Source organism: Topomyia yanbarensis, unplaced genomic scaffold, assembly GCF_030247195.1.
Source record: "Topomyia yanbarensis strain Yona2022 unplaced genomic scaffold, ASM3024719v1 HiC_scaffold_45, whole genome shotgun sequence".
Taxonomy (NCBI): Eukaryota; Metazoa; Arthropoda; class Insecta; order Diptera; family Culicidae; genus Topomyia; species Topomyia yanbarensis.
In genome coordinates, this window is record NW_026683658.1 from 68,781 (window position 1) to 96,777 (window position 27,997).

Sequence of the window (27,997 nt, forward strand, 5' to 3'; positions counted from 1 at the left end):
TTTTAGGAAAGGTTCTAACTGGTTAATTCAAGTTACATCCTGGAGCATATCAACATGAACATGCCACCTAAAACGTTCTGATCTAAAGAATTTCTACGACTTCTTTTTCAGTATTATAATTATTGTATTATAATATTTTTTTTTCTTCGATTTTCTTTCAATTAGAGAAACATTAATATTTTTACAAGTGTTTTATTTATTAATAAAATTGAAACGTAACGATTTGTATTCGATACATTTGCATCAAGTACTTCTGATTGAATAATTATTCGATTGGTAGCTATTGCTGTTACTCAGTGTTTAAAGGCTTACCCGGTTCATTTGTTGCATAATACGATCCCAATCCTTCTTTTATATAGCGCTCCATAATCTAGAACGTAAGCAACGTGTATTTACTAAAACAAAATGGCGTTATATTTGTGTTTCAAAGTGTTTTAGCAGACATGCCTAAAGACCAACAATCTCTAAGCACACGATAAATTGGCAAACTCAACTGTTGAACCGATCTAATACAAATTTTCATCCATTAATCTCAGTTGCTTCTTTGTAGCAGTAGCTTTGTCGAACCAGCGTTGCAAGTACTGGGTACGTGGTAGTATGCTCTATCTTTCTTATGTGGTTTTCGTTTGAGGCGAAACTGAGTCAGTTCCTAACCCCAACTGCTGTCAAAATGTATGAACTGACAGCGGTTGGGGTTAGAACCTGACTCAGTTTCAGGTTCAAGCGAAATCGCCATTAGATGAAATATCGTTTCAAGTTGCTGCTTTGGACTGACACTGGCAGGTTCATAATACACGTCTTATGTTTTTTCGACAACACGACTGTTTAAAATATATTCTCATATCTGTCACATTTTTCTTCTCTATCTCATACATCACAAAAAAAAAGTTTTTTTGAAGCATGCCAACAACCAAACGGTAGCACTTTGATGTGATTGTTACAATTCGGTTCGCCCGCTCAGGGCTATGCGCTGTGATATAGAACAAAAAAATCTACCATCTCTCACTGGCACCAACAGGCGTCCTTGCTGTTGCTTCTGGCCCAGCTAACGAATTTGGTAACTCGGGCGTAAACTCCGGGGTAATTGCGCTGGGCACACTCATTTCCCCAGGAGACAACGCCAATGATCTCGTACCTTCCCGTGGCAGAATCGATTAACTGGAGTGGTCCACCACTGTCGCCCTGTACCGGATGAAATGAAATAATGGAATAATTTTCCTAACAAATTACAGTGGCGAGCAAAACTGGATACAAAATTTAAAAATTTATATGAGCTTATACTAGCTTTTTTATTTCACCACACTTTCAAGACATGTTTATTTTCTTTTATCATCTATATAATGACAGATATGAAGATTGAAAGAAATCGCCTTTTATTCCATTCTGCTAGTAAAGAAACATAATAATCCGTTTAAGGTCCATTTATCCACTTTTGCTCGATTATTATCAATAGAACTTTACTAGTATCCTAGCATTTGATCCAAAGTCCTTTATTTTTTATTAGATTTTTAGACACTGTGGGAGGCTCTCGACCAATGTTTCGATTATATGGATTGGAATTCTGCACCATTCCCCTTCAACTCTGAACCGCAGCTCGTTTATATTCTTGGGGGGGAGGAGTGAGTCATATTGTGAAAGTTTCCTTTTCACAATTACCTACAAATTTTCTATTGGGTTCAAATCAGAGCACAAAGTTATTATAATACATTGAGTTTTTGTTCTTGTACTCAAGCTTTGACTATTTTGGCTATGTGTTTTGGATCACCATTTTTCTGGAAAATGATCTCGTATTCGGGATATGCACATTCGTGGACAAAATCAGGTAAACTATTCTGAAATATCTTTAGGTAATCTTCTCTTTTCATAATCCCCTCTATTCGCACTAGAGGTCCAACATGCCACCATGTAAAGCAACCCCACACCATCACACTCCCTTCTCCATGTTTTACGGTTTGCTTCACTTGGTGTTTTTGAAGACTTTCATTCGGCAGATGCCAAAAATATTCCTTACCGTCCGATAATTCGCTTCCAGTCGACCTCGATCTAGCTTTTATTATCCTTGCAGAATTTCAATCGTACTTTTACATTTTTATTCGGTTCTCGTGGTAAAGAGGGACAAGTCTGTCTTTGCCGTGAGACATGTTGGTAGACTCGAACGATTCGTAATAACTCTGCCTAAGCTCGACCCTACCAGCAGAAGACAAAAGATTAGTTCGTAAGTTTTTAAGCCTGTGTCTAATGACTTGGAGTTTTCCAATCTGTATATTTCACATCCTTGCTATTAATATCCATAACTTTCCGTACTTAGTAATCTGTGGCTAACTGAGTGTCATTGAAAATTTAAAAAATGGTACTGCATACTAGTCGAAATAAAAAAAATAAAAAAAGATTCATTGTAATATTCCATCCATTTTCGACCTACAAATTTGTTCTGTGACAAACGTTCACCAAGCTAGCAAACGTTCGTGCAGGTAAACCCTTTTCATAAAGGACCACAAATATATTTTCTAGATCTTTTGATATTTTTCTCATATTTCCCAACGTGTAATGTTATTGATTCGAATACACAAAGATTTCTGAGAGATTTTTCCAAACACTTATTAAAATGATCGTTTCTTGAGAAAAGATCGTAAACAACAACAAAAAGTTCGGATAATAATGGCAATAGTTGAAATTGATGGTAACCGAAAATGACTTTTGAAAAGGAGCAAAAGTGGATACATGGCAACATAGGGATGCAAAGATTTTCAGTAACAGTATAGGGCGACCAAAGCTACACGTTACCTTTCAAAAGTCGGAACACACACTCAGTTTAATAATTAGTGTAATAGTTTCTTAATACGGAATAGTAGTTTACATATATTATCAAAAATACAAAATATTTAAAACATATATCCAGTTTTGCTCGCCACTGTATGTTATAAATCAGGTCTCATAGGTATTTATTTAGTTAATGGGCGAGAGAGAAAGCTATGAGCACAGATACCTCTGTAAATGAAGATAACAGTGTTTTCCAATAGCTTTTGTTAAATCTATATAAAAATATACCAGTATATTCTGAACATTTTACGAGTTCTGCTGATTGATTTTCAGACGATGTAGAAAAACTCTCGACAAACATATGATTAGGGTTCAAAAGCCAGCTGTCAAAATTCACTTTGAGGGAAAATTCCGGACGAACCGTTACTCGCCCAGCACATCCGTTGGTAGCACACTATAGAGAAAAGTTTTCTCTTTCGATGACTATTAAGTATTATGGTTGGGTTGTTCATATTTTCTCCAGAATTTCTCCTCAAAGTCAATTTTGACAGTTGGCTTTTGAGCCCTAATCATATGTTTGTTGAGAACTGCTTTTTTCGCTTTCAGCGATGACCGATCTTCGTGGCCTGCTCTGTTGCAGAGCATCAAAATAGCAATAAAACAAAAGAAGTATCGGCGAAAGACATTGTTTTAATAGCCCTTTATTGCTATAATCTGACCAGCAGCGAGATTCTACTACTTTTCGTCACTATCGTCATTCGATTATTATGATAGGCCCGATTTCGTTTTTTGGTGAGATCCCTTACGAAATTATTTCGCGATGAATACAGGGTAATCTAGCCCTCAGTGGATCAATGCAATTAATATGTAAATATCGCGAAAATAAATTTTCTACCTGATATGAGTGACAAAATATTTTGATGATTCTTTTTTATGCAGGTTCATAGATTGTACCTAAAAATTTATAAAGGACAAAGGATGCAAATAGAACATTTTAGCTATGAATGAAAATACACATGTCAAATAGTTGGAACTGTGAGCTGATCACTCAGAACAAGACATAAGAATTCTCATTCAATGATTTTGGCATAATATGAGCAGTGCAGTTTTTTATCGCCACGAATAATGATAATTACTTCTCGTTACAATATAATAAACCGAAAACAGAGTTTCTCCTAACTGCAGTACATAGGCGAAAATATGTCTTTTTCGCGAAAATAAACAAAAGCATCGAAACGCCCGCTCCATTTACAAAAAAAAACGAAAAATGCGATGGAACCAGTGGCGTAGTAAGAAAATTTTTCGGGGGGGGATATGAATTTTTTTTTGTATATATATGAAAAAATGTTCAAAAACATTCTGAGCAGGAAAAAAATGTTCAAAAACCAACAACTCAGGGAACGGGTTTGGGTAGTCAAGGTAGGAAAGCTAGCTGTTGGTATAGAATAAATGCTCTTTCCCTACGAGGGCAATCTGGGCGGTAAACTTCAGACTGTCTAATTTACTGAGCCCTTCAGTTCCCTTGTGCCATTCGTTGAGCTTCCAACTGGTTCGCGAACTACTCGGTCTAGTGTCCGACGATAGATCTAGCCTACTCCAACGAAAAGTTCCCCGGCGAGAGAAGTTCGAGCCAACCAGCCAGGTGCTGCGATCAGTTCGGCGATTCCGGTAGAGTAGGGCATCCGGTTTGATGGAGCCCCGGCGTAACTGGTGGTGTATCGTCGCGGTCTACGCGGTCTCGTTCCCGGCGGTGAATTTGACTGTAAGCTGACGGAGAGGTCCCAGACGAAAGAAGTTCTCTCGATACTGATTCCTATTTGGTTTCAGTACCACAACTTCTTGAGCCCTTTGACTCTGTAACCGGTGCCATTTAGCACCGCAACTCCTTTAAGCCATTTAGTTCTCTTCTTGGGCCATTTAGCACTATTTCCTTGATGGTCCATTCAGTCCTCGATTTGTTCGCGAACAACTCGGTCTAGTCCCCGACGATGGACCAGACCTACTCCGACAGAGAATTCCACGGCGAGAGAAGTTCTCCCAAGATCGAGCTAAAGCTAGTTCGGCGTTTCTGGTGAAGCAGGGTATCCGATGCACTGGTGCGCCGATGACTCGCGACTAGTGGTGTCTCGTCGCTGTCTACTCAGTCTAGTCCCCAGCGGTGAATCTAGCTTACGCTAACGGAGAGTTCCCTGGCCAAAAAAGTTTTCCCAATATCGATTCTTCTTTGGTTTTTGCTATTTTTCTATCAGAACAACCGGTGGGGTGCCGTGGTCGGTCTGGCGAATCCGCATGGAGCGTGACGTCCGGTTCGCTGGTGTTTCGACGACTCATACTCGCTGCTCTGTTGCAGTCTATTCGACCAGTCCTCGGCGTGGATCTAGCTTATACGTGCGGAGAGTTCCCTGGCGGTGATTGCTCTCCCGAAACCGTTGTTCGATGTCCATTCCGCTGTAAGACGGTCATGATATACATCAGTGGTTCTCAACCTTTTTCGTACCACGGACCCCTTAGATATCACACTGGGTTGCTGCGGACCCCCACAGATAAACATCAATTTTGTATGCTATCAATATGTTATTTTCAATTTGTTATATTTTTCTTCGCGGACTCCCAGCAATGGTTGAGAATCACTTATCTACATCATAACTCTGTTTACTGCGTTACACGTCTCTACGTCGCTTGTCATTCAGTAGGCTACATTATCCGGGTTGATGTCCGGTCCTCCCGTTTTAAGTAGCTCCCTGCACGTCACTTCAAACCTCGGACATTCAAAGACTCTCCTCGGACATTTAAAGACTTCAAACGTCGGACATTCAAAGACACTCCAGGCACAGTGTTGACGTTGCGTACACACACCGATGAAGATACTCCTTAAGCAGCCGTGGCTCGGTAGGAGCTGTTTCAGGTGGAAGGTCATCTCACCGTGCTTTCTATTGACCCACGTCGACAGGTTTAGATGAGTCGGTAGGTCCACTTTCCTTTCTCCGTATTATCCCATTCTTGCTGGTACGTCGCCATCGAATCGATTCTCATCATCTTCCTCAAGTTTCTGACGTTTCATTGATTGTAGCACTTTATATCCTCCGTCAGGGTAATGCAGATGGGGATCATCTCGGCGTCAAGGCATACTGCCTCCGATACGCAATCGCAACTCGTACGATAAGCAATCGAAGCGTCCTGTTCAGCTTTTCGCGGTTTCACTTGGTTTTCAGCGCCCAAGCAGGAGCCCCATATCGCAGTATCGATGACGAAACATTAGACAAAGACCCGACATTTGACATGGTTGTTTATGCTCAATCTGTCGTCGATTATCACTCCCAATTGCTTCAGTGCACGCTTCGATGCATTCACATGCCCTTCGATGGTGATCTGTATCCGCTGAACCGCTTTGTAGTTGCTGTCCAACAACAAATCCGTCTTGTAGTGAGCTATTTGCAGCTTGACCCGTTCATCCAGCTCTCGATCGCATCTATTGTCTCCGTCATCGACACCTCCATTTCTTCAAGTGTCTCGCCGTTATTGACACATCGTCCACGAAACCAACGATTTTCAACGAGTTCTATCGAAACACTTTTATTTTTTAATACGAGTTTTTCGTGAGAACCACAAAATGACTTTCGTTGGCTTATTACGAAACAGCTTCATTCAGCAAACGAGTCGTTCGCTGTTATATACGAATATCTTTATAATATTTACGAACACCATTCGTCAAACCGTCCACGTCAAAAGAGCAATATGGAGCTATTGTTGGTATTCGTCAGATAATTGTTGTTGTCTGACTATTTAGTAGTCGTATCCGTGTCCGCCAGTTGCAGGAAGATTTTCTGAACCTCTTTCGCTTCCAGTTGATTCAGAATCTGGAGCAGTACAGCATCAGTTGAGCCGTCGCGAACTGCTCGTTGATTTTGTATGAATAATTTTGAGTTTTTCTCTGCCGGAGCAATATCGGCGCTGTCAAATATCGATCCTAAAAGATCGAATGCGACCAACGAAATCGTTTGTAATATACATAAACGTTTATTAAAATAAACAAAACATTTCATTTCATTCTCGAAAAATAATGTCGTTATCAACGATAACATTCGTGCAGTGTACATTAAATGTGTAAAATGAAATGAACAAAACTTACTATTTACAATGCTAGAAAATACTTAGTTGCAGAAAACGACGAATGAATTCGTGCATTGCATGATTCATTATATTCACGAAATTATATTATCAGTGCATCGTACATCCCATTCCAAAGTGTTGGGCAGAGAACGGAGCCCTGAGTAACGTCCGCTGCGACACGCATTGCCTTCTGCCCTTTTGTTCAGCTGGTACATCTACTCTGGAAGTAGCTCTTCAGGATCTGGCTCATTCTTTTATGCCACGCTGCGGCATTGGTCTATTCGAGGCTGGATGGCCCTGTGACTTCCCTGACTTTGGCAGCAACATCAGTTTCTGCACCTTCCTCATTTCGGGGATTACCATCATCTAAAGACTTCAGCAGTAGCATCCTGAACATGTCCGGATATGCCAGGATCGCAGCTTTCAGCGCCACGGTTGGTATTCCATCCGGACCGGGAGGTTTCTTTGATTTTAGTCACATCGACACGTCTTTGAGCTCGTCGTTAGTCACTTGCCACTCGACTGTGTTACCTCCTTCTTCTTCGCCGTACGGTGTCGGTGACCAGGTAGTTGAATCGTGATTCGGGAAGAGACCCTCAACGATTATCTTTAGCTTACACGGGCATATTTCAGCTGGTGTCGACGGACCCTCGTCTTCGTCATGATGACTCAGTACGCGTCCCCCAAGGATTGGCGTTTATTTCTCAGCACAACTACTTATGGCAATTGGCTTGCTAAGCTTCATCTTCCGTTTTAAAGAGTCCCTACCTTCTAGATATGTCGCTTGCACTCCTTTCTCACTCTCCATCTTGCGCGCTGAGTCCGCCTTATGGCTCTAAGACAAGCAGCGTGTAACGTACTGAGTAACCAGTAAGCTGCACGCCGTCTACTGCATCGCCCTAGTTTTCGTGACATTGTAACGTCACAAGCCGTCACAATCCTTCTTGTTAGCCGTATCAACGTACTTGATTCCCTTGTTCGCCGAAGTAACTCAACAAAGAGGTTTTCGTTAAAGGCTTTCGTCTTCCACTTTAGCTTGTCGCCCGTCCTTCTTCGTGCTGCAGCAGGGTTCCATTGGCCGATGCGATAGCGAATCGCCTGGTGGTATCTATGGAGATACTTCTCTTACACTCTCCATTCCATGTTCGCCGTCAGTCAAGGACTACAAATTGTGACGAAATTTCTCTCGGTACCGATATCCATTTCGTGAACCATTAAACTCCTAGCTCCTCGCTTCGCCGCGATCTACTCGTTATAGTCCTTGGCGGTTGAGCTAGCCTCCACAACGTGCCGACAGGTAGGTGTCGAGTCTGCAGCCAATTTTCACTACAAGGAAATATTTTCACAAAATAACTTTTGCAAAGGAAACTTTGAGAGTTTCATTTAAAATATTAGGCATTTTTTTATTTAACATATTCAATTTTTTCAAATTTCTCCAAAATATTTCGGGGGGGGGGGGGGTTTCGTCCCCAAACCCCCCCCCCCCGCTACTACGCCACTGGATGGAACGAGCGTTTTATAACGTACCTTACTCTTGCTGTCCCTGCATAAAGTAGAAATAACAAGCGATGATGAAAGTACCTGCTCGTTCTTCAGCATAATACAAAATATTGTAATTTCTATTCAGAGAAGAACATGAAATCAGATGAAAAGAATAGATTTGTCTAGATGTTTTCATGTCAAGGGGCGATTTTTAATATTCCGGCTTGTTCGTCTACAGAAGGGAGAATTCCAATGCCTATTCAATTCAATGCCCAAAATTGTATGGTAATGTAGCCAGATATACCATGGCCCTGGTATGAGACAATAAGATATTCTTACATGTTTCAAAGTTTTTTTTCATTACTTATTTTTTAGCTCATACAAAAGTGAAACAACGCAGCCGTCTTTGAAAATTCCAACAACAATAATTTATTTATTTAGCTATTCATCTATTATTTAGCTTACTGGCAGGTTGGATGAGGATCCTTCGTGAATAATTTTTTGTGTGTCAAATTGCAACACCCTATTCTTAATCTACAAGGAATTGTGGATTATTTTCTCGATTTACGTAAAGATGAACTCCAAGCAGTTACAGTACTTTTGTTCATTATAAGGTTGAGTATTTAAACATTCCTTTTGCCATAAACGCATAACCTGGGATTTCATCAAACCGTTCACATAATAAGAGGGTAATTGATTAAAAGGCTATATAGCATGCTGCGACTTCAAAAATTGAAAATTTGCATATTCTGAAAGTACACACTTTTGGAAATATCGGTATGAAATTTCTTCCAGATTGGAGCACTAGATTTCAAACTACAGCCGTTTACAGCACGCTTGTTCTATGCACGAATGAATTTAACACAAAACTTTGAAAGCGATTAACTTGGCATGGAGTTCCTTGAACGGTGAACGTGATATCTCAAAACACCTACTTTACCGATTTTCATAATTATGATTTCAAATTCTTCGTATTTACATTCTCGTGCATTCAGGTTCATTTTTCATCCAAAAATTTTCGCTTTGTTTAAAATTTTGAACACTATAAAACTTCATGTTTTTTTAAGAAAAAAAAAATCAATGGAAAATCGACCCGTTCAAATACACAATACTTTTTTCTTCAATATTGTTTTACATTTTTGAAATCAGTTGAGCGTTCACTTGGGAGAGGGTTCAACACAAACCTCTGCGAAAAAAAAGTGCGCTTCGTGGCAATGGTCGTAACTACGAAAAATTTTAATACAGCTTGTTTTAATTTTCTTCAATAGTACTACAACCAGGCTCCATTTTGCTCATCTTTGCAACAAAGAGATAGAGAAATGTTTTACCCTCTATAACATGAGTTTTATTTTAGTGCACATTTTTTGCCTAGTAACCAGAGGTGGGAAAATACCGGTTGAGTACCGGTACGGTAAACCAAATTTTCACAAGTGTTTATGTTTCCTTTACATTGTGTGCGGTCTTACCGTTGGTTGTTTCAACGAGACACGAAAACCAAACCGAGTTTCGTTTACACAGCACCGCGGTTTGGTTTTGATTTTCGTTTACCGGTGCACGAGTATGGGAAGGAAACACGAGAATAACGAAACCAAACATCGGTTGTGTTGTGGTTGTGTATTCGGGTTGATGTTTATCGGCTAAGCTAGTGCTGCTAGTATTTTTATTACGAATTATAAACAAATTTCTTTCGGGTATAATATAAGGTATCTTCTGTTCAAATAAAATAAATTCGTTGTCATAAATGGCATTCCTTAACTCAATATTGCGACATTTTCATAATGATTTATCATCAGGAAGTTTGCAATATGAGTATGTTTGGTATAGGAAATTCCCCAAAAATCGAAAGTAAAAGGAAATTTAATAGTCTCCCCTATTTTTATATCTAAGATAGCAGATCAAAATTTAAGATGGCGGTATATTCAAGATATTCTGTCATCTAGAATCATGCGACATGGAAATTTTTAATATAGGAAATATGTTAAAAGATCGCAAATTGATGCCTGCCGTCATTTAAAATATGATATGGCGAGCTATATTCAATACTACTGGCATTTAATAACGTTTTAATGGTAAAAATCCTGAAACAAGGGTATTTTTGGTATCAAAAAGTTGTCTAGAGATTTAAAATTGTTATTCGTCGCCTATTTGCATCCCAATATGGTGTTATTTTCACGACGATTTAGTATTTAAAAGCATGCATATTTAAATAGGAATATAATTCCAAGGAAACGAAACTTGAATTGTGTCGTAAATTAGAAATTCAAAATGGTGGAATTATATTAAAAATTATGGCCTAGCATGGTTACAGTATGGACCAATATCCAGATTAATGATTGAAGGACGTTTTATATGTTTTGTTGTAATGAGACGGACAATTTCGTAATTGATTACAATGTGAATATTTTTTTCAGATTAATGTTCGCGCAATTTTTTTTTTAAATTTGATTGTTCTGCAGTAGATTTGTATACACACATCGACTGATATCGCCGGAAATATTTATTCCTTAAAGAAACTTAGTTTCCAACGGCGGCTTATTAAAGTATTTTTGCTATTCGTTAGTTGGTTGCTGTTCTCAATAAATTAAGTTTTTTTTAGTAATTGAATAATTGAGTGGTAGTTTTCTCTTAACTCGAATGTTCGCGACCAAACCTTCTAGAGGACCTCCATAATATGTCAAAGCGATGTGCAGTAACAGCAACAATAATCGAAATATGTTTACCAGTAATCAGTAAATAAGGACCTAATCGTTTAACAGTGAGTTTCCCCCACTTGCGTCTGAGTTGCTTACCATATGTGAATAACACACACATACACGCAATTGCCTCTGTGCAAGGATATATGTATCAATTCGATGCGCCATACAGTAATAATAAGGATATATGTATACGCAGGCCCGACGAGAGGGGGGGGGGGGGTCAGGGGGGGCAACTACCCTGGGGCCCGGGTCTGTTTTGGGGGCCCGCGTTTTTAACTGAATTTAATTTATTTTAATATAATTGTTGAAGTTTTTTGTTTCTGTTGGCACTGCAAATATACCACAATCAACTACGTTCCAGTCGCTCCAATGGTTTTCTGAAGTACGTGAACGTAACCTTGTTAGATTCATTTAACAGTGCAATTGAACCATTCTTGTTTCATTTATCGCAAGTGTTTTTAAAAGTGTTCAAAAAAATGGTTAAATACGCACAGTACAGTATGAAGTTGTATACAATTTAACATATTCTTAGCTGTTACTAATAAAACTTTCATATTTTCGGAATGGGATGATGATGATGATGGTCTCACCTCATACCCCTACAAAGGTGTGAGCTGGACGATTTATCTAATAGATAATTGATATTTTTACACATGACTAAACCAGTGAACAAAACAAATACGGACTGGTTAACAGTTCAGACATATATTTTCCTTCAAAAGACCGCAACCAGATAGGCTTCAAATATTTCGCAAACAACCAGAGTCCATCAAGCAAATTTCCATCCCGGGAAGATGCTTGATGGCATCGGGAATTGAACCCAATATCCGCAATTTTCAACAATAACAAGCAAGACTCCTCCCGCCTGACCAAGATATCGCTACTACCACATACAAAGATGGAAAGTATCGAGTATGGTGGCAGTGCAGAGCCTAGCCGATTTATATCATCAAGATCAGACCTCAAACTAATCTACCACTAACCATTAACCCAAGGCAGTCAAGAGAAACTCCCAACTGGGAATATTCTAGATTGATCGGGTTGACGAATAGATGACGAAAATCAATGTATGAAGCCATTTTGAAAACTAAGATAGCGAATTCCAGTTAAGATATCTGTATAACCTGAAATATTGACATTTTCGAAATAAAATAATCATAGAATAGATATAGATATAGTGATTTGTGATGCGGATGATATGATTATAGAAAATTTTATAAACCAGAAGGCCCCCAAAAGGGCATCGCTCATTTATTCGTCAAACCCGCCTAAAAATACCCTCATAGCTTATACAGAAATTGTTCGAAATAGCTCCAAGCTACCATTTCTATCATCTACTCTTCAAGCACGTTTCAAAAATTCCCAAATGTTTAGGGTTATCGAGATTATTGTTCAATCGGACGTCTCCATCCTGGATTTCAAAAAGGTACCAAATATCCATTTTCATCATGTACTTGTCAAGCCCGTTTCGGAAATACCAATATTGTTAGGGTTATCGATAATGTCGCTCAACCAATGCGTTTTAGTAAGAATGTAAAGCGAACTTTTTTTACAATCTAAATCCCAAAAAAACGAACACTTTTTTTACGAACTAATTCAATTTACGAACCCTTGGCTTGGTTCGTAAATGGAGGTTCCAGTGTACACATTTGATGAAGAAAAATATGGGAATTTAGCGCAAGTGTAACAACTGATTCCAAAACCGATTTTACCATGTTCAGAAACCGATAAAGAAAATTCGTTCAGGTCATAGTGACAACTGCAATAGCTGAATCCAGTATCTCAAAATCAACAGTATGTACCAACAACAAGAAACAAGGCAGCATCAGTGGTGCGAAATTGCACATTTAGTTGCTTATTTCTGATAAATTGCTGAAACAATATTCAGTTTCAACGCTTCCCTCATTCATTCACTTCTAAACTAACTGAAATTTTATGAAGAATCGAATGGTTGACTGCAGAGGAAATATTTCATTCACAAACCAAAGCATTTATTTGTTATTATGTGGACAGTTTGAAGGCAGAAGTTCTTTTACATTTTCGAGCATAACTGAACTGCGTAATCCATATCTGGTGCTCTTTTGCTTGATAATCCCTCTCAGAGCTATCATAGAAACAAGATTCAGTTTGCTCCTGAAACCGAACATATGCGAACATGAATGCGTTGTACCGAAAAATCGAAGGACGAGGGAAACAAACCAAACATTCGATTCATCGCGGCGGGCATGAATTGAATCTTGTTTCTCCTTTAAGTTCACGCATGGATGTCAATTTTTCTAAGCTCAGATTCTGGGCAGCATTAACGATGGTAGCATTAACGTGCGTCAAGGGAGCATGAACGATGGAAATATGGACTGTATGGCAACGCCGCAAAAAAGGATTCCAATTGCAATGGCAAGTAGGACGTAAGCCATTCTGATGGGCCAGCCACAAATATTCCTTTATTAATTTCATTTTTTCCATGTATTACATGTTTAAAATACTGACGACTCTGTCAAGCTAACGCATTGAATCATGTCAAATAAACAATTTAAAAAAATAGTTTAATTGAAACGGTTACATCCGTATAATTTCTCTAATCGATATTGAAATAAGAAGTCATACATGGTAGGGCCCGCGAGTACTTCAAACCCTGGGGCCCGGCGCGGCTCTCGACGGCCCTGTGTATACGTAATGCGACTATATGCTCGAGATTATTCGAGAATCGCCTAACCAGCACAACCAGACATGGATTAGATTTCATTGATACGACTATTGGCGATATAAATACAACAGACCTCTTTGAATGAATGTGAAGCTATTGATTTCAAAAAATTTAATGGATTTTTTGTTTTTGTTATTTCATTGACTTCGCTGATTTCATTGTTTTCATTAATTTCAGTTTAAACATTTCGACATTAACGTCAATTTATATGCTCTAGACAATTTCGCTGAATCAAATATATTTACATTTCTCGCATCTTTCCATGCAATTATTCGCCAACGGTAACGGTTTTTAGTTTAGTGTACGCCATCTTGTTTTTCAGCATTGAAACAAACATCAAATGTTGAACTGTTAACAACTGCTCAGAACCAGCTATTTCGATATGGCCCCATCGACTCTCAACAACTAATTGAACTCAATTCAGTTGTCTATTCGGCAGCACTGCATACGAATTTACTGCTTCTTCTTTTAACCGCAGCACCGTGTATAGAAAAAACCAGGTTCGGTTTTCTAAAGCCGAACCGAAACCGCTCCTAAAAATACATCAACACGAGTAGAAACTCGTGCACACATATAAGCGGTGCTGAGTGACTCGGTTTGGTTTTAGAAACTGAGACCCGGTGGAGGTTTTGACTTCGTTTACCGTGTAAATGAAATCAAAACCGAATACGATGTGTATCACTCGTTTACACGTGTTGAGATTTTGACAACCGTACCGGTGAATATACGTACCGGTTGGTTTTCTTACCCACCTCTGCTAGTAACCAAGAGAACAGAGAGAAACCACATTCTCTCATTGCTGAATCCTCTAGCTTGTGACAGAGCAAACCTTTATGAGATGCTCTGTTATTACCTCATCATAGTCTGGTGGAGCAACGGAAATAAATTGCTCAGTTAGCAGATGAGCATAAAATATTTTCCTCTTTACCCCCAAGGGAACCAAATTTAGTTTACTTCGAATCGAGGTTTGAATATTGCACTCTGCTTTCATGATAAGTATAAATCCATATTTAACATTCTGGGAATAGTAAAGATGTTTGAATTCTGCAACTGTTTGTGCGTATGTGTTTTTTTATAGTAAAGTTAAAAAAGCTTCAAAAGCCTGGCCTGTAGTGTATTGGCACTGTGTGGGACTCACGACTCACGTTCGTGCCTAACCACTAAAAACATTCCTTTTTACGCCCTTCTTCCCCTCGGAACTACGTCATCGTATTACTTCGTGGGGAGGGGGGGGGGGGGGGTTCGTTGCGCTTTCGTCGCACCTCTTTCTGCTGCTCTATCAGTCAGTGAGTCAGTGTTATCTGGGCTGGTGTCTATCCTGTTGATAGCATTTCGCTTCGCATTGAATCGAACCGTGGGCAATAAAAAAAACACGTGCTTCGTGTATCTCTTCAACGTCTATGCACTCCGTCCTGTAGCAGCCATGTTCAGACATTGACATGGTGTCAATCTGCGTTCTTCGTCGGACTTCTCTGGTGTCTCTGCTCCTATAGCACAGGCCGCTTTCAACGATATGGACCTGTAGGCGCTAGCCACCCTCATGCTCAACTAACAGAATGACTTGTTTCTTCCCGTCTTTACTGCTGGGAACCAGGTCGGACTACTGTTCCAGAGGATTGATGTTGATTCGCTTGCCACAACCAGTTGGATGACATTCACTGAAGACCTGGCTTTTTTTTAGCCTCGCTTGGTTCATGGAATGGCACGACCTATGAACTTTAATTTAACTCTCGTTTCCTCTTCTGCTTCTTGTCTCCATTACGTCACCGTTTAGTTCTCGTCCTGGTGGTGAGCCATGTTTCCGTGAGACATTCAGCTCCCGGCCTTATCACGATCCGCTTGGATAGTGCTCAACGGTGAACTCATCCTACTCCGACCAATAGTTCCCCGACGGAGGAATTTCCCCCGACACAGATACCCGCTTTCTTGAACTTTTCAGCTCCCTGCTTTACCGCTTATCCTATTCCGATTGAGAGTTCCCCGACAAGGGAATTTCTTTCGTTACCGGTGTTTGTTTCGTGAGCCAATTAGCTCCCCTTTTCGTCACTGTTCTGTCGGGTAGTTCCCGGCGCCGAATCTACCCTATCGTGAATTCCCCGGCGGTAGACCGCTCCCGATACCGATGTACGTTTCTGTGAGCCACTCGGTCTAGTCCCCGGCGGTGGACCTAGCCTATTCAACGGTCAGCCAGCAGGTGCTGAGGTCCATCCAGCGATTGCGGGTGGAGCGTAGCTTCCGGTTCACTGGCGCCCCAACGACCCACTTCTGGCTATTCTACGCGGTCTACTCGGTCTAATCCCCGGTGGTGGACCTAGCCTACTCACGAGCCACCCGGTAGAATGTCTAGGTCGCTTCGGCGAAGCCTGACGTTCGGTTCTCTGGCGCCCAGACGACCCGAGCCCTACTCAACTGGTCCCCGGCGGTGGACCCAGTCTACACCGTCGGTGAGTTTCCCGGTGGCGAAATTTCTTCCGAAACCCTATTTGTGGTTCCACTGCGGCGTTCTAACCAATGTCGTTACTTTGTTAGTACCTTCGTCACTTCCCTTGCAGCTCGGAGAGTATACTCGTAACAACTCTGTTGACAGCGTCCCAGATATGCTCATCGTGACACATCTCTTCGACGATATTGTCCACTGTTATATAAGGCATACCCCTTCGGACTTCTTCAACTCTGGGGCATTCGAAGACCACGTGTTCCGGTGTCTCTTGCACGTTCACACACTCCTGGCAAAGGGGTGACGAAGCGTGTCCAAACCGATGTAGGTATTTCCGGAAGCATCCATGCCCGGACAAAAACTGAGCCAGATGGAAGTTCACATGCTTCCTATGTACCCAAGTACACATACAGCCGGTAGGTCCATCTTCTATTCTCTGCGTTATCCCACTCTTGCTGACACTTAGCCAACGAGTCAACTCGAACCAGTCTCCTTGCATTACGTTCATTTCTCCGCTGGTAGCATTCTACGTCCTCAGCCAGAGTGATTCAGATGGGAATCATCCCGGCAATTGAAGCTTTGAGTTCAGCGCAGCAGCCGTGGCCGGTACGCCATATCTCAGTATTGAGGATGAGACACCCGCCAGGAGACGTCTCGTGCTGCCTCTTGCTACTCCGTGATTCGGCATGATCCTTGCAAATACGCTAGTTGTCCTCGCAGCCTTCTCACATACATAGTCGACATGGCTGATGTAATTCAACCGATCGTCAACCATCACACCCAGGTGCTTCAGTGCGCGCATCGATGGAATGGATTGTCCTCCGACGCTGATCTGGACACGCTGGATTTGGTTACGGTTGCTGACCAGCACTACTTCGGTCTTGTGGTGAGCCAGCTGCAACTTAACGTTAACCATCCAGGTTTCCACGATGCCTATTGTCTCTGCCATCAGCATCTCCACCTCCTCAATGGTCTCGCCCGTTATCGTCAGGACAACATCATCTGCAAAGCCGTCGATCTCCACTCCCCTGGGCAGTTCCAGTGCTAACACTCCGTTGTACATAATATTCCAGAGCGTTGGGCCGAGTATGGAGCCCTGAGGTACTCCCGCCGTGGCCCTAATCGACCTCTGCCCCATGTTCGTATCGTAGACCAGTACTCGGTTCTGAAAGTAACTTTTCAGAACCTTGCACTGATAGTCCGGAACCCGCATTCTATGCAACGCTACGGCGATGGCCCCCCAGCTAACACTGTTGAACGCGTTCTTCACTTTCCGGAACCCGAACTGTCTCTGCGATAGTCCGTTCTCATCCAGCAGGCATATAGACCGATACGATGCTGGATCTCCTGATGGTTTCCCTGGTTTTGGCAGCAACACCAGCTTCTGGATCTTCCATCTATCCGGGAAGTAGCCATCGTCCAGGTATTTCTGTAGGACTATCCTGAACATGTCCGGAAACGCCAGGATCGCTGTCTTCAGTGCCACGTTGGGGATACCATCCGGTCCGGGAGCTTTCTTCGCTTTCAGCCCTTTTACCACTATAAGGAGTTCGTCGTTGGAAACTCGATTGTCACCTGCATTTCCACCATCTGCATCAGCGTACGGTGTAGGCGTCCATGCGGTTGGGTCGTGCTTCCTTCCCTCCACAATAATTTTCAGTTTGTCGGCGTACATTTCGACTGGCGTCATTGGACTCTTGATCCTGGCCATAACGACACGGTAAGCATTGCCCCAGGAGTTAGCGTCTACTTCTCTGCACAGCTCCTTGTAGCAGGTGGACTTGCTTAGCACTATCTCACGTTTCCTGGCCGCCCGAAATGTTACCTTACACGCTTCTCTAACTGCCTCACATCTTGCTCTTTAAACGCTGGCTTTTAGGCAAGTAGCCCGGAGAATGCTTAGCCTTTCGTTCCACCAGTACGCCGGATATTATCTCATATTACCCAAAGTGTAAAATTGTTACTGTTTTAATTGCCGCAAGGTTCTACTGTATCGATTTTATTGGTTATTTTCGGCAAATTTGAGACTAAGAGAAAAGGAAGCAATGAAATTGAAAGACGGATAGTTATTCTAGAGCGAAAGAGTTTTGCACTTAAAACGGAAAACTAGCACTAGGCAGGCTCATCATTCTTTGCCTTCTGCTAAGTAGGAGTTGGGCGTTGCACCCAAGGCTACCGCATGGTCTATGGTAGAACATAACTCATCATCACGTTTTACCGCCGACGCTTTCGTTTCTCTTAGTCTCAAATTTGCCGAATATAACCAACAAAATCGATACAAGTATTGGTCTTACAAAGTGTTGTGTAGATCTACTGAATATACTTGGGTTTGAGTCCCCAGATTTGCCGAAAGCCCGTCTCCATTGACCGAAGGCCATGCAAGCTTTCTTTTCTGGAATCGATGTAAGCTGTCCAATTAAGTATTGAGTCAAGAATAATTCCAACGAACTTAGCTTGATCTGCGACAATAATTTCACAGTCAAAGAACTGCAACGGACGAGCTCCGGTTGTAATTCTTCGTTGCATGAAAAGCATCATTGATGTTTTATTTAGATTTACTGATAATCCAACATGAAGACACCATTGCTCAACAACACATCATATCAACAAGTGTGTTAATGAAAATACCAGTGATCATTAAATGATAATCATCGGCGAAACCGTATGTCGGAAACCAAGCTCATTAAGTTTCTTCAACAAGGAATCGGCGACGAGGTTCCATAGAAGTGGTTACATCACACCACCTTGATGACATCCGCAGACTCCCAGTTTTCTTATGTCTACTAGTTTTAACGATGACCACAGATGTCGGTTACTAAGCATTGCGTGTATCTGGTTCGTGATGCATTATATGACCTCGAGCTGCTTCCAAAATGGCTTCGAAAGACACGTTATCAAAAGCACCTTCAATATCGAGTAAAAATCTTAAACTTTATTGCTTATGTGAAAAAGCTTTTTCAATGTTGTAACAGGGTGGTAGTAGATTTCACCCGCTGATATGCATGTTGCATTGCATGCAGCGGGTGCTCGTACAAGCTAACATCTCGAATGTAGTGGTCGATTAAACGTTCCACTGATTGGGGAAAGAAGGAGGTCAGAGTGAACGGTCTAAAACTCTTTGCCTCCTTATAAGTGACGTTGCCACCTTTGGGAATGAATTTTCCAGTTATTTCCCGCCACGCTAATGGAATGTATCCTGTTGCAAGACTACAAATAAGAACCTTTTTCAAAGTATGCTTGAAGTGTATAATTCCATCTTTTCCCGAAGACTTATACGGAGCAAAACATTCAATCGCCCATTTGATAAATTCGGGCATCACAATACTATGAGCAAATGCCCAAGAATCAGAGCTACCTGAAAAGAACTAAAGGGCAGTCATCAGTGATGGCTTCGTACAGCCTGGAAAGTGTGTGTCAAAAAGAAAGCTGAGTACTATATCTTCGTCAGACAAGTATTCACCATTAGCAGTTCTAATCGAACTGACATGAAAAATTTTCGATTTCGAAAATAACTTGTTCAATCTGCTAGTCTCGTTGAGACATTTGTGCAGAGGCTTTCCCAACGACTTCGCTCAGAGGATCGAAGGGCATTTCTGTATGTTTTACGAGCCAACTTAAGGGTTTCCGACCCGTCTCTGCGTCTGCGATTCCAAGCTCTTGTACATAACATGAGTGAGTTGGTTTTATCTACAACCTCATCCAAGCCACGTGGAGATACCCCTTAAACCTAGTCCCCAAGCTCTCTTCGTAGAGATCCCAGTTCGTGAATTTGAGATTACGAAATATGACGATATCTAGTGAAACGCTTAAATGATCAAAGACTTATGATCAGATAACGCCGGTACGAGCGCGTTTGGTACGAGCCAGTTTGCCAACTCGTGCGTATTACCGTCAGAGTAGAGAGTTACATCCAACACCTCTTCTCTTCCAGCTCGTGCAAATGTTGGGCGGTTTCCTGCATTAAGAATGTGCAGATTTGTACTACTTAAGTATTCCATTAAATCGGTGCCTCTCAAATTGATATCTAAGCTGCCCCATATTATGTGGTGGGCATTTTCATCACTACCGATTATGAGGGGAAACCCATTTCAGACACATTTTGATACAACCCTTTTGAAATCATTAGAAGGTGATGGTTCATTATGCGGTAAATATGCCGAACAATAGACGTATTTCGTATCAACAGTGACCGTGACAGCACAAATATCGCGGTTTGTGAGGTCGGATATAAGACATGCATCAATAGCATTATTCGCAAGTATACATGCACGAGACATTTGTCGTGCCATTTTTGTTGAAAGCTACGAAGACGGGGTTAAATAGCTTTCCAACATAGAAGTTTCCTTTATGGAAATACGGTTCTTGAACCAAAGCTATGGAAGCTCTTCCTTCTTGCACAAGGCGGGACAGATTCATAGTTGTACGTTTATGCTGAAGATTAATTTGTGCTACTCTAACCATACTCGATTATAGCACTACACATCTCATCATCAGCACTTGTTGTACAGCAACTAGAAGATACCAAACACGTTGGCTTATAATCGCCTATAACAAACTCCGAAATGGGTATGTATTAGGGACATGACCATCATTTGAATCACACGATTTGCGAATAGCCAAACGTCCACTGTGTCAGAGAATTGCGTAACACAGCAAGGGTGAGACCCACGACACTCCATGCGAGACTGGCATATTTAGTACTGCCAGCCATTCAGTCCTCGGCCCAGTGGATCAATTCTTGGTTGAGAAACTTCAACCCGCCGGATGCCACACGGCCTCTAGGCCTGGGTACCTGGAAGAACATATGATGCCTTTCCTCAAGGAACAAAATTGCTTGGATTTGGCTTCTTGCCTTTACAAAAGACGATGGAGTGGAATGTTCGGAACAGCGTCCAGGTGGTGCCCAAAAACATAAACCCTCCCAGCTCGCCAGAAAATATCGGGTAATCGTCATGCAGACCCTCAAGAGGACGTGAAAGACAGTTGCCAGCGAGATGCAGTTCAAGGCAAACTGGAGTCCTGCGGCAAGGAGAGCGACCAAAGAGCCTATGCAAAACTTGATGGAAGGAGTCAAACGAAAGGCCCGGCAATTCACATCAACTAACAAGAAGCTTGAGTGAATATTTTTTCGTTTGTGTGAGGGGAGCTTTCAAAAGAAATGTGATTTGATTCTTCAATAAAAAGTTTGACCGATTTACATACATTCTTGTTTGATCAACCCTTGATCGAACACCATTTAAGCAATTCACAGGATGTTGCGATAATATCGTGTTCACTAGAGTGCCCAGAAAAATAATGAATTTTTGAAAACTCAATCGGCCTACCCCTGAGTCGATTTCTAGTCCCACCAGGATTTCTTGCTTCAAATTTGAAGCAAATCGGACATGTTTAGCTACCGGACCAACGCGCCTAAAGTTTTTCAACAATTTACATGGAGAAAACACACTAACTCACATTTATGTGGCACTGTATGCATCGAATTATCACTGTAAGTGAAAATAATAAATATAAATTAATTGTCAACAACTTTGTCGAAGACTGCTAGTCCATCCAGCTGTGTTAAAAGAAGTTATTAAACTTTTAACGAAGCAGTGGCGTAGCCAGAAATTTGGTTTGGAGGGGGTTTTGATGGAAATCGCAAATTTTTTGAAAAAATGCTAAAATTTAATATGAGTTTGATAAATTATTGAAAACTCAAAAACATAAGTAGTCTAACAGATGTCATTCCAGTCTACAAACAAGAAGGATCAACATAGAACAGTTTTCAAACCTCTATAGATTATTTTCTTGTATAATATGTCAATGAAGTCAAAAATTGCGATCTTTTAAAGTGGGATAAATGATCTAAAAAATTTTCAACGTTCAAGATCACCTAATATAATAATTCTTGACTTTGAAGGTTTGACAACTTCGGGAAGTTATCAACATAAAACAGCGCCTGCTTTGATATAGAAATTTTAGTGATTAACTCTCATAGAGGTAATTATGGTGAATTAATTTTTCAAAAATATTAAGAGACATGGTGCCTTCAGCAAAGTTTTTGATAATGTCATTTCAAACAATTTTGTTGAAAATATAAAGGCTACATGAATTCAACATATAGGGATTTAAATGGACTGGGCCTGCTATATTTCTTCTTAGTGATGAAAAATTTAGGTGAAAACTATTTTTTTCTGCGCTACGGATAAAATTGTTTGAAACAATCATTGCGAGTTGAGAACACAAAACCTATAACTAAATTAAGGATGGATGGAACTGAAACTTGCGTTTCGACTTCATCTCATCAGAATTTGACACTAACTTGGTGGGCGGACTAAACTTGCGCCGAATTGATGCTAGCTCCTGAAAATGGAATCGCTCTTTGTTTTTTTGAGTCCTTTTAATATCTGGGAATTATTTGTTTTATATCCAATTCCCTTATTTTTTTGTAAGCTTCAAAGGCACCTTGAACGCAATGTGAATTTATTATTTAATTACTGCAGAAGAGATTTATCAAATACAGTAATTTCAAAATAGCTTGTTGTAAAGGTTTTCTACTACTATATTTCGATACTCTGAATATGTGGGATATTTATGTCTTTGACAAAGTTGTTTGAAATAGCACTTTCGAAAACTTTGCTGGAGACAAGTCTCGACCCAAATTTGGTTGAAGAGTAATTCTTGTCTATAATTACTTCTAGGAGGATTAACCGTCAAAATTATTCTATCAGCAGATGAACAGTTTTGCGTTTTGAAATTCTTCAATGTTACTTAACATCGAAATTTGGCAGTTTCGAATGAATGTGATCGTGACCGTTAAAAATTTATCGAGCATTAATTTTACTTTTCTTCAATAGTCAACCTCACAACTTGCAGTACTAGTACGTAGCACACCAAATTTTAGTACGCCATTCATTGCATCCTGCTAAGAGGCTATTCATATAGTTGATAATACAACAAAAATCCAATGCTCATAAAACCGATCCTGACCTGCTAGAGACAAAATTACATCAGCTTTTAACTAGTTTCTGAAATGTTATTCTTGTTGTTAACCATATTGAATTGTTGTCTAAACTCTACACAATCTAAAAAAATACATTATCAGCAAATGTTGAAATGTATGTAAGTTTTCGGTAAACAAGCTTATGTTTTATATGCAATCAACCTATTCAAATTTAGATTCCCATTCGAAAAATTGTCTCTAATCCATATTTTGAAGCATCTTTCCAAAATGGAGCTCATAATAATTCAGACAGTTATTTTATTTTACATTGAAGTAATTTGACAACTATGGGATTTTGGCTAAAAGATAAGTTACAAGATCCCCTTCCCATAATTTTCCAAAAGTTCTCATGACGCTTTAAACACAGTTCTCAATGTAGTGATCAGAGAATATTTTTCCAAAAATATTTTGTGGAATATTAAATTAAATTCGTCAGCATCAATTTTTTTTTTTCAATCCAATTAATTTTGGTTTGGGGGGGGTTTTAACCCCCAAAACCCCCCCTGGCTACGCCACTGTAACGAAGTGATGTCTGAGGCAGTTTTACATGGGGCCTAGCAGTGCATGGTTGTGTATCAATACTCGACTCCCACCAACTATATATTTTTGTGAGTTTAGCTCAATAGTATGTTCAGAAGAATTATAGTAAGTAACACGAGTCATGTTTTGGTTACAAAATTTTAGTTCCACCTGTTACCGCATAGAGGGCGCCAACACTAACTTTTCATAGAAGTGAGATAGAATATCGAGATGTTCAAAAGAATTATGCAAAACTCCTGTTATACAACTTTGTGGAAGACACTTAATCTCTATCTCTTTTCGTTGAAAAGTTAGTGTTGGCGCCCTCTGCGCGGTAAAAGGTGGAACTAAAATTTTCAAACCAAAACATGACTCGTATTACTTACTATAATTCTTCTGAACATTATATTAACCTAAACCTCATGATTATTTCACAAAAATGTTTAGTTCGTGTGAATCGAGTACTGATACCATGCACTGCTAGGCCCCATGCAAAACTGCCTCAGACATCACTTCGTTAAAAGTTTAATAACTTCTTTCAACACAGCTGGATTGACTAGCAGTCTTCGGCAAAGTTGTTGATAAGTACTTTATATTTCTTATTTTCACTTACAGTGATAATTCGATGCATACAGTGCCACCTAACGGCGAAAATGAGAGTTAGTGGGTTTTCTCCATGTAAATTGTCGAACAATCCCATACAAACTTCAGGCACGTTGGTCCGGTAGCTATCCTTGTCCGATTTGCTTCAAATTTGAAACAAATACTCCTGGTGGGACTATGAATCGACTCAGGCATGGGCCGATAGGGGTCATTTTTTCCTGTCACTCTAGTGTTCATCCTTCATTAGTTGCTTGTTACGGTCAAAATGGCCGAGTATGAGATATCACTTGTAGCCTAGGCTGACCACTGACAACTCGATTAGATCTACGTACAAGTTGCGAGAGTGGTATGGGTTTATTTAAAAAACAATTACGATGAGGATGAATGGGAATTATTACGTGAAGCATTCAAAATAGTAATAATCGACTAACTTTCGATGTGTCTCATATCCGTAACCAAGTTAGTTTTGCCAATTTGTCGTTGTTCACAAAATTGGCACTAATTGTTCGTGAAACAACAAAAAACACGAATCGTTCATTGGCAAAACGTTGCACCTTCCGAATAGCTTTCCAACGGAATTAATGGCAATCGAACTCGGCTCACAGGCTGCAAGTAATAGGTTCACAAAAAATAAACGCACTACATACTCGATTTAATCGCTTTACAATTCTCTGACCTGGCTCAAAATTGAAACTCTATAGGGTGATGAGCCTATTTTCACCATGTTTCTATTATCACCCTACCCATTTGAAGCGGTTGGTTGGAGCAGCGTCTGCCATCTTTGTTCAACGCATTAGCTCAAATGGCAGGGCGATAATTAGGGCACTCGTTCCGAGTTTTTGTTGCGCTCAAACACGAGCATTTCATCATTTTCAGGGCTTCTGTATCATTAGGGATTATCCATAAATGACGTAGCATTATATGGTGGAGGGGGGAGTTTTGTATTTTGTGATGATGTGTGACGATCGGGGGGTAGGGGGTCATGTCATGCTACGTAGCTGTATGAAAGGAGAATAACTAACATCGTTTTTATTTTTTTTAAATTTTACGGGGCAAGGGGGGGGGGAGAATTACCGTCAAGCTACGTAATTAGCAGGGGGTATGCAGAGGTTTGTGACGAAATGCTACGATGGGGGAAGGGGGTGTTAAAAATCACTCAAAAATGCTACGTCATTTATGGATCGTCCCTTAGATTGGTTCTTAACAACGAACACAGCTGTTGATGCCAATTTATACGCTTTTCATCGACTGTAAGCCGAGTAATTAACGAGCTAGTGAGGTATCCTCCTTAATATGGTGAAATGGGCACTTTATCGTATAGGCTACTGATTATTATGATGCTGTGCAACAATATTTCGATGATTGGCATTACGGAACGCATTTAAATTCTTGCTTCGTTCCTAAGAACATTTATGAGGCCAAAAATGGCCCGAAAATGATTAAAAACTCGTGCTCAAGTGCAATAGAATTTCGTATCGAGATGCCAAGTTTCGCCGTACTATTAGCACCAATGCGTAGCACAAACATGTTAGACGCTGCTCTAACCAACGGCATAGAATGGGTAGTTTGAATAGAGTAGAAAAAGGTCTCTTTACCCTATCAGGCATAACTTTCAGTTCGTTGGATGTGTCTGTAGAAAGTCAGAGCATGGAATTTTTGTCAATTCATAGAATCAATCAAACTAATATTGTCCATTGGAGGTTGTTCCCCGTTAAATATTCTACTTACATAACACGAGTCCCGACCTCCGTCCAGGTACCCTGCGCACATCATTCGGTTGGTAATCTGAAATCGAAAATAACCGGTCCGTTTGCACTCCTGATTCGACAGAACGGGAACCGTAAGCTGCTGCAGCGTATCCGACAAACTGCCATTCGCAGTTCTGCCCCAACCAATGATTGTAGCCTGAAATAGAAGACAATTATCTGCCAGTTAGTGGAGTGTGGAATTTCTGCTACAAAACCTTTTCCCCCTGGTAGCTACTCGATCCGTTCGGCAGGCATATCGGCATCAATTCGGAACCAATTGAAACCGGCTCCTGTAAGCCGAGAAGGGCCACGTCGTTATTGTATCTTAGTCCTTGATAGCGGTTCAATTTAATTGTCGCAACGTGTCTTTGTACCATTTCTGGAATTATTTGAACAATTGCATTAGCCAGGAAATATTACAGTATTTTACTGGAAAATATAATGGCATAATTGCTTTGACTTAGGCATAAACTTGTGCCTGTATGGCACAATGATAGAAAACGGCAGTCCTAGTTGCTGCACCATGACAGCCAGAGAAAGAAAATACACTTCATGTGATAGGCATGCACAAGATACAGCGCGCTAAAATAAATAAATTTAAGAAGAGATATAGGTTTTTATATTCAATTAACATCTAACTACGGGCAGTATGTTAATAGAAACTGCAGAAAATGGAGATTTCCAGGCTTCGGCAATGTATTAACGCAGGAACTGTCAAAGCAAATGACCGATCGAAAGAGGTCCCAACCAAATTTAAAAAAACTTCCCCTGCCCTGCCTTTCTTTTTAGTCATGTTTTGATCCTAGCTAAAGTTTTTTCATCGGAAAAATGAGTAAAGTATTCTTGTAAGACTCAACTGACTCAGGGGTGCTTCAGCTTTCGCCAATCGCCGTGATTTAGTCGTAGCAAATTACCAAAATTTTGATCAATATTGAGTCAGATTGAGAAGTCCGAATTCCCGATTGACCGTGTCATTGACCTCAATGACTTTAGTGGATTCCTTTTAATATTTTTATTTCAACTTTTTGACACTGCTCCGTTCAGCCATATAAGAAAGTTTATCACTTATCCAACCCTTTTTATATCACACATTATTCTTTCTGATCAGCCACGTAGCCAACGGGGGACTAGGCGCCAAAGGAGCGCTAAAGAAAACATGTCCTAACGAATTTGTATCTCGTTCGATTTGAACGAAGTAATGAGAAATTTTTGAAGAAGACACCGGTCACCATGTTCAGTAGGCTTTCTTCATCTGCCCGAGTCAGCACGAAGTGAACGACAAAAACAATTCCTTTCGTATTGTGTGCCTCGTTGGGAGAACAACATGTTACTTCAATTCCTGCTGTGGTGATTTCTCGAGATGAGTGAGTCACAGAAGCAAAAAATGGTGCCCTAGCTAAATACGGAGGCTTCCGGTCTTTTGACATAAGAACGAGCATTCTTGTTGTGAAACAATAATTGCTGTTGCGGCACCTTTCCAAACAGCGCCAAAATAGGCCACCCTACTAATAAGTGTGAACAAAGATTGATGATGAAAACTTATCACTAATCCCAGTATACCGAAACCGAAACGAATTAATCATTCATACCTGGATTAGTACTCACGATGCTGGGCCTGCGCAGGAATACTTCGAAACCTTTTGGATCCGAACGTACCACACAATGGGCAGCCGTCAAAACGTAACGATCGTTAATCAAACTCCCTCCGCAAGTGAACACCCCCTTGTAGAAAAGTGATGCCATCCAAGGATAAGATCCGATATCGCTGTAATTGCCTCCTACTACACGCGAATTCGTTGAATCTAATCCACCACAAACTGAGACGTTGGTTGGCGCGGGTTCCAGCGAAACACAGCGAAGAATTATGAAAGTTAACTCTCGAAGAGCGTTGCATTTTATCATCAACTTACCACAATCGGAACAACCAATCCTGGACATACTTTCGCTCGCCGCAAA

The 27,997-nt window shown here is 40.7% G+C and overlaps 2 protein-coding genes across 2 annotated transcripts in view; one reads left to right on the top strand and one right to left on the bottom strand.

The window, feature by feature from the left end:
- Positions 1–27,997, top strand: part of LOC131695572 (synaptotagmin-5-like) — a 116,810-nt gene that overhangs the window by 18,263 nt on the left and 70,550 nt on the right. The gene's annotated exons all lie outside the window — the stretch shown is intronic.
- LOC131695571 (proclotting enzyme-like) lies at positions 243–27,987 on the bottom strand. Its single transcript, XM_058984108.1, has 5 exons — positions 27,952–27,987; positions 27,631–27,858; positions 26,257–26,420; positions 26,022–26,198; positions 243–1,182 (listed from the first exon to the last, which is right to left on the bottom strand). The coding sequence occupies exons 1-5, from the start codon at positions 27,977–27,979 to the stop codon at positions 1,003–1,005; spliced, it is 777 nt and encodes a 258-aa protein (XP_058840091.1). The 5' UTR covers positions 27,980–27,987; the 3' UTR covers positions 243–1,002.

Excerpts from the sequence above, each read along its gene's own strand:
- LOC131695571 (XM_058984108.1), bottom strand. The coding sequence starts at position 27,979 with ATGTCCAGGATTGGTTGTTCCGATTGTG. Across the intron at positions 26,199-26,256 it reads GTAGCTACCAGGGGGAAAAG|GCTACAATCATTGGTTGGGG; the intron begins GTTTTGTAGCAG and ends CTTCTATTTCAG. Across the intron at positions 1,183-26,021 it reads GAGGTCGGGACTCGTGTTAT|GGCGACAGTGGTGGACCACT; the intron begins GTAAGTAGAATA and ends CATCCGGTACAG.